At 38.1% G+C, this 7,642-nt stretch overlaps 1 protein-coding gene across 1 annotated transcript; it reads right to left on the bottom strand.

Moving 5' to 3' along the window:
- Positions 1 to 811: 811 nt before the first annotated feature.
- On the bottom strand, positions 812 to 5,747 carry LOC146991800 (leucine-rich repeat LGI family member 2-like). The gene is made up of 8 exons (XM_085778919.1): positions 5,391 to 5,747; positions 5,122 to 5,193; positions 4,900 to 4,971; positions 4,531 to 4,602; positions 4,294 to 4,365; positions 3,588 to 3,757; positions 3,001 to 3,165; positions 812 to 2,765 (listed from the first exon to the last, which is right to left on the bottom strand). Exons 1-8 carry the CDS (start codon positions 5,564 to 5,566, stop codon positions 1,930 to 1,932), a joined length of 1,635 nt encoding a protein of 544 aa, XP_085635045.1. The 5' UTR covers positions 5,567 to 5,747; the 3' UTR covers positions 812 to 1,929.
- Between the last annotated feature and the right edge of the window lie 1,895 nt (positions 5,748 to 7,642).

Below are 7,642 nucleotides of genomic sequence, written 5' to 3'. Positions count from 1 at the left end.
TTAACCACTAATGAGGCTCAGGTGTGATCAGGGCCGTTGCTAGGAATTCTGGGCCCCCTGAAAGAATACTAAAGTGGGCCCCTGTCCCCTGACTTTTCCACTTTTTTTTCTTAGACTACGTATTATCATTTTTTATTTACTTTGTTTTGATGCTAATGCAGCATTACTATTAGTCAGGGGTCTTATAATAATTCAGTCATACAAAGATTAGACTACTGGTTTTTTTTGTGGGCCCTACTGGGCGTTGGGCCCCTAGAATTATCATCACCTTTCTCCCCTACACAACGGTCCTGGGTGTGATTCATTGTGGACTTTGCCTCATGTTTAAATGAACTGTGTCCTCACTCTGTCAAAATCTACCTGAAGGAGGGCCATGACCAAAACGTTGTAGTTTAATAAATTGACTGTTATTGCAAGTGCATTCAACTTTAGAAAAAAGTGATTCCCCTCACAAGTGTATTCACTACACTACTTAATTTAACACCCTGACTTTTTACTGTTTGTTTTTACAAATAATCCTGTTTCTTCAGTTTATGCCTGAAAGTTATTTCTTCAATATTTTCTATGATGTTCTCATTGTGATGGACAGTAGCCTCATCTCTGTCTCACCCTCTGGCCTTGATATTTGTCAATGACTTATTTTCAAAACAAATGTGATTTGTTGCTCTCTAACGTGAACCATGTGTTTTTGTCACTTGCCCCTTGTTGCATTGAAAGAAAATGTGATGCAGTTTGTCATAGCTTCACTTCTTGTCATGAATGACGACCGAGTACAAAACAAATGAATATACATTCATAGTCACAACATACTGTGGTTAAATGTTGTTTAATGCATTTCCACTTGCTCTTACATATGACTGAGGGTTGTGTCAAAGATCTGTTCATCATTGCAGGGTGGGGAATAAACACTTTACTACTCAGTAGGATATGGGGATAACTAGAAAGGCATTCATGTCTTTTTCTTTTTCAAGAAATCTGAAATGCTATCAAAAACACATTTCTTATGCTAGATCTTGTTTGCATTTCTTGAATTCAGCACTTTGAAAGATGTGAAAGAAAATCGCTCTTCTTTGTTATTTTGTGAAATGTCCCAAGCATTAATCAAATATGTACAGTGCAGGAAAAATATCAAAAGATCAGTAACGAAAACAGCAGGCCATTATGGCTTTGGACCATGTAAATGTCATTTCAAGTTATACTGCAGTTCACAACTATCCTTGTGATTGTAGCAACACTTATCATACATACATTTGCATAGGAATCAGGAGTAAATTATTAGTTTAGCCACTAATTAGGCACTCTGTTCATATGATAGCTTGCTTTACAGTAAATGTTGTGTACTTCTAGGCTTAAGGTCTTTACAGAAGAAGTGAGTGTCTTGAAGAAGAAAACCTCTGCATCATGCACACTAACATTTTCAGTCATAACAGTATTAGGATTAGATGCTTCTAAATCTCCTCAGAATGACAAAGTTCTTGTTGTCTCAAACAAACTTTCAGAGTTTAAATCCTTTTAAGACAACTGTTCAGCTTTACCACCTGTGTGTGGTGACCAGGTTATACTCCAAGGTAACCATGGACACTCATAGCTCATCCTTTGTTTGCTATAGGCAGAACTGAAATAAAAGCCAGCGCCTATTAAGCTAAGCTAGCGCACAATAATATTATCTTCATGCTTTTAACATTTCGAATGTCGCCTTTGTTTTATTATTTTTTGCCAGACCTCAGTTTTAAGTTAACTACTTGAGGTCTATTATTAATTGTATATGAGTTGCAGAAACCTTTCAAAAGATGAGTCTCAAACATTTAGAAATATTTATCTAGCTGCATAAGGAAGATGTACAGCGTTTGAGACTCTTTGTAGCGTGCGTACAATGTTGATCTGAGTGACCAACTCATACCACGATTAGTCATAATTCTGCTGTTGGCACTATAAGCTTAAATCTACAATAATATGCTCAAAAACCATTGATTTGCCCTTTAAGCTGGAGGAGAAGATGAAATTCCTGCGATCAGTGTTGATGGCTGTGAATGAACGAGGCGACTGCACATAAATGTCCTTGAACTTGTGAAAGGTTTTGGTCTCCACATCCCAGAGGTAGATCTGTGTGAAAGAATAATCACTGCCAAGAGCCAGATAGTGTCTGTCCGCGAAGGTGAAAGGCTGGAGGATCATGGCTCCTCGAGAGGGCAGAGCCTGCACCTCAGTGAACTGCTTACTAGTCCATCTAAGGACTTTGGAGTCACCAATGTAGCAGGTCATGGCCAGATACAACTCATCTTCCTCCTGAAAAGCTTTGACCGCCACCACATCATCAACATTTGGGATTTCACCATGAATAATGAACTTCAGGGTGCTTTTGTTCCACAGGAAGATGACAGGTGACTGAGACCGACTGGCCAATATGAGGTAGGACTTCCCGTCCATTTCAACAAACTCAGCATCTGTATCACGAAACCACTCATGGAGAAACTGGTAGGAATAGAAACCAGTTTCATTGCGGTCTGGTTGGTCAGTCCACTTGTACAGAGTGGAGAGTCCAGCCTTGGAGCTGTCCACAATCACAAAGTACCAATCACCATCCATTTGGAAGACCTCAATGTCATTTGGCTTTGAGATGTTGAAGACCTCAATCGTTTGAAACTTGGTGAACTTGTTTTGTTGATCATCAAACTTGTAAACGTGGGAGCCACCAAAGAGCTGCGTGACAATTATCAAAACATGGTTGTCGATCAGGACTGACTTGCATCCAACAACAGACTTTCCTGTGAGGGGGACAAACGTGTCAGTACAACACAGAAAATGACATAAAGGTGGATTAACCATCTCATTAATCAATAATCTCATTATTTTGTGTAAGAAATTGTAACCTCAATGATCATTTTGGCAATAAATATAAACCCAATGAAAGGACCAAAGTAAACAATGTATAATAGAATTAAAAAGAATATCAAAAGCTTTATCTGTTGAAAAAAAAGGTTAGGGTGGGTGCAGTCAGACCTGTGATATTATCAAATTTTCTGAAGTTCATTTCAATGTGATCCCACTCCATGATCACGCAGCTGTTGGAATTCGGAGCAGCCATCGCCACATAGATGTCTTCTTTAAAGGAGAAGATGTCTGCTGACATAGACTGAATGGGGATGGACTGATGACGCACAAAGTCTGTGAGGTGCAGACAAAAACAACCACAGTTAGCCTGCTGACATAGTTCAATAGTCAACATTTTGGACCGTGCTGCTTAAATTACATTTTTCATGCTGTCTAAAGCAGTTCAGAGTCAGGGCAGCCATATCATCTGTGTGGTTCACTTCAGTTATACTTACATAAATTTTACCACAAGTGTCATATTTGCTCTCTGTGTTTATGATCATGTATTTGTGTGTGCATATGTATCAGTATTTGTGTTCATATGTATGTTTTGTACACAGTTAGTCTGTTTGTTCTAGCACAGAATGGTGCATGGGATTGTCCTGTTTAATTATTCAAATGTTTTATTGATTTGTTCCCTCTTCCTTTTACATGACATAATCAGCTCTGCCTGTTACTGTTCATAAATGCCTTTGATGGTGCACTCATCGTTTTACCCGTGGAGATGCACTCGCCCGGTGGAATAGGAAGGTCGCTGAGACGCTTGCCCTTCATGTCACTAGGTCCTGCACAGAAGACATCTGATACCGTAGCATTTGTGTTTTTCAGCCATGTCATCAGCCACTTATTCTCACAGCTGCACTGGAAAGGGTTGCCTCGTAGGTCCCTGATGAAGGGCAGAAAAGGAGTCATCATCATTTTAAACAACAGTTGAAAGATGCAAAACGTTTTCTATTGACTGGAGGAAAAGATAGAGAAGGTTGAAGTGCCACACAGGGTCATAACATTTCAGTGAGTCATTTAAGGTGTAAACTCAAATTTATAGGCCCTACGTATTTCATGACAGGCAAAATTATAGAAATGATAATGATAGTACTGCAGGAAAAAAAACCTTCCATCTATAAAATATGAACTGTACCGGGTGACTGTTTGATTTCATCTGTGGATAATATTACCTATCATATGTGGTAAAACACTTTTGCACTGTTGTGAGAACGATTTGCTAATAAAGTTCATTTTTAAATGATTAAGAAATTAAAATTGGTTATAATGAGTCACCATCAAGTGAATTTCATTTTTGTGGGATTCAATGCAGCCAATCGCAAAGTACAGCATGAGTCAGCTCCACTTTGGAACAGCACAGTATAGAAAACACACACACACACACACACACACACACTGATACCACAACTGCTTACTCACAGTTCGAGCAATGAATTCAAGTCAAAGAAGAGATCTCTTGGCAGAAACCTCATCTGGTTATTGGCAATGGAGCTGAACCACAGACAAAGCACAAAAAAACACCATTGTGTCATTTCAATGTTATGACATCAGCTCACCTCTGTAATTGAGGGATGCTAGTATTGCAGGTGCAGCCCAATGTGAGCTCAAACCATACAACTCTTCTCTGATTGGTGTAAAGAATGACAACAGACTTACAGGTGAGTCAGATCTCGCAGACCACGAAAGGCATTTTTGGTGAGTGTGTCAATCTTGTTTCCTTCTATGAACCTGTTCAATGAATAATAAAATGGAAGCAGATTAGAAAATACATTATGTCATGTAGCTATGTTTGTCTGTAGATCCTGGACACAAACACAGTGATGCACTGCAGTTTTATATTCCCACCATGATGTAACAATAATAAATCATTGTGTGATACATTCAAATTTATCGTTCTGCATATGACAGTGAATAATAGGTCCCTAATGAACAACTGCAGGAAAAAAAACTATTAATACAAATGTATGATGTCATTTGTTGGGTTACAGTAAGAAAGCAGTAGCACGTCTGCTGAATAATACTCACAGATATTCTAGATGTGGAAGACCAGAGAAGGCATCATCTTTGATTGTGGTTAAAGAGTTTGCATTTAGAAGCCTGGAAAGAAAAAACAACTATTGTTCAAATGTCCTAAAGACAGAGAAAGTTACTGTATTTTGTCCCTGTATGTGTCACTGTCTACAACAGCAGCTAAGCTCTCATTGTTAATCACTAGTCACCAGTTAATCAATGGAAAACTGCACTCACAACAGCTGAAGAGAAGGCATTAGTGAAAACATCCCCTCTGTAATTTCAGCAATAGATCCATTCACCATGCTCCTATTGGAAACACACAGGAAAAAAAATCACAATCATTACAACAGTCTGTACCCTACAACACCAAGTGCCAACTCTGCAGGGGAGGACCAGGCAGGGTACAGCAAGTAAATGGAGTCCTTGAATGCAGCACTGATTGTCTTTAGCCTCAATGCAGAAACAATCCTGCTCTGTGTGAAGAAATCCAACGTGTTACTCACAGTGAGTTGATCTCACTCGGGATGGTCCGTGGGACCGGTGAAGCACCGACGCAGATGATCGTCTCCTTGGAGCAGGAGCATCCTGAAGGACATTTAAAACTCCTCCTGGATTCAGCTGCTCCACAAATGTAAAGAAGCGCAAAGGCGGCCAGTAGCCACCGATTAGCAGATGTCATTCTGCTTCTTGGGCATTAATGACAGTGAGAGACGAGGGCGAGGTCGGCGCTAGCAGCGGGAGCGGCAGCAGCAGCTTCTGTTTTGCGCCTGGGCGACATCAAAATGCAGCAGTGGAGAGGAAAAGCCCTGACACAGGCTGATACGGCTTCAGCGGCGCCCCGGACGCTGCTGCGGTGTTGGCTGGGGGAGAAAAAAAAAACGATGATGGATGTAAAATTAATTTGCCGAGGCTATGTGTTCATTGTTCAAATAAAGTTATTTTATTTATTTAGAGAATAAATATGACATAAATAAAGTAGATAAGCACCATGGAGAACGGGAACAGTTATTTGGCCATGACACATTTGCCACAATCCCGCATGATGCAGTAATTTGACTTCAACAGTAACTTCGGACAGATCAAGAAGAGAGGTTCAGATAATACAGGGACATCTTTATCCTCTCAAGTCACATAAAACATCATCCTGAATCTGCCAGAATACTTTCCTCCTAGATTAACACAAACTTGTGTTACACTAAATTTATTTTAAAACAACAAACAAACAAACAAACAATCTTCTGTTACTTTCACCATTTGTATGGTGAAAGTAACAGAAGATGTAGGCTAACTAATGATGCATAAAAACTGTGTATTCATTCTCTAAATCTCAAATATTCAGAAAATCTGCAGTGTAGTTGTTATCCTGCTAAATAATAAATAGATTTTTAATGATGCATTAAGGTACCAACAGGCTTCCTGTAACATCAATATTAAGTCTGAGTGTAGCACTAAAAGCCTATAACTGAATGTAACAATACATGGTTTAGTTTAACTTTGTTGTTATCCAGAACATCAAGGCTCATGTTGAACTAAGTGTAACTCAGTAACCTTGAATGAGGCTTCACCTGTTTATTATCCAGCTCAGTCTAACACTGGTGGATATGTAATAGAAAAGTAGGCTATCTATTTGAAGAGGGCAACAACAATCTTGTTGTTGTTGTTACAGGAGTGTACCAGCAGAGGGAAGCTGCTGATAACCAACAGGGAACAACCAACAACCCCATAGTCGAACAAGTTAGTTTTAATTTTTCTGTCCTAATTTTCATGTCTTAAAACTTCTGTATTAAGAAAATATATATTATATTATTTCATGTTTATCTGTTGTTTAAATTATTCTGGTGTCCTGCCTTGTTAATACAGTTTTATCCCATTCATTCTTGTGTCTATGCAGTTTGGAGGTTAAGTTCCAAATCCTACACAAATTACACACAATTACACACATGGATTAATATTAGTAATTGTAATGTATTTTGTTATTTATTTATTTAGAAGTCAGGGCAATGCACATTAATAAAACATGTACCAATAGTACCTGTAAATGTGCCAGATTGTAGCAGTGCTTCATGTATTTCCTCAGTTGTGTAATCAACATTACAACATTAACTAAACATCATATTAACAAACCATAAATGAAAAATATTATTTTTTTTTTCTTTTAAAAAAAAATATTTTTATTAGGAGGTAAGGCACATTAGAACAGAAACCAATGTTATAATTACATTGAGTATTACATCACATCTGCATTACAATTGAAAATGTAAACATATCGATACAATAGAAATACTGTGCATCATGATGAATGAAGAGCAAGACAGACAGTCTGCCTCCTAGGATGTTTTCTTATTTTATATTTGCGGCCCAATAGGAACAACATATTTACTTTCTTTGTCATGTTTCATTTGTTTTTACTTGTTTCATTAGAACAGCAAGAATTGTAAATACAGGATGAAGTTAGATGCTGAAGTAAATTCATGAATGGTCATGGTTTGTGTCTGTAGTTCCTGTTTTATTTTGAAGTTCAGTGTCCTGTCTTCCTGTGTGCACCCTCTTACCTAATGTGCATGTTCTCTGTAAGTTAAATAAATCCTTTTGTTTTCACCTACCTGTTTTTGTGAGTCTGCATTTTAGGGTCCAGTTCTTTTGAAAAAAAAAAGGTGACATAGCCTATATATACAAGAGAAAATAAATAGGACAAACATCATCATGAAGAAATTTGATCAGGAAGAAACTGATTTTCCTTTTAAAATGTTTTTGA

This window comes from Trachurus japonicus, chromosome 1 (assembly GCF_045865225.1).
Source record: "Trachurus japonicus isolate A0001 chromosome 1, Traja_1.0".
Taxonomy (NCBI): Eukaryota; Metazoa; Chordata; class Actinopteri; order Carangiformes; family Carangidae; genus Trachurus; species Trachurus japonicus.
This window is presented reverse-complemented; position numbering and strand designations above follow the sequence as displayed.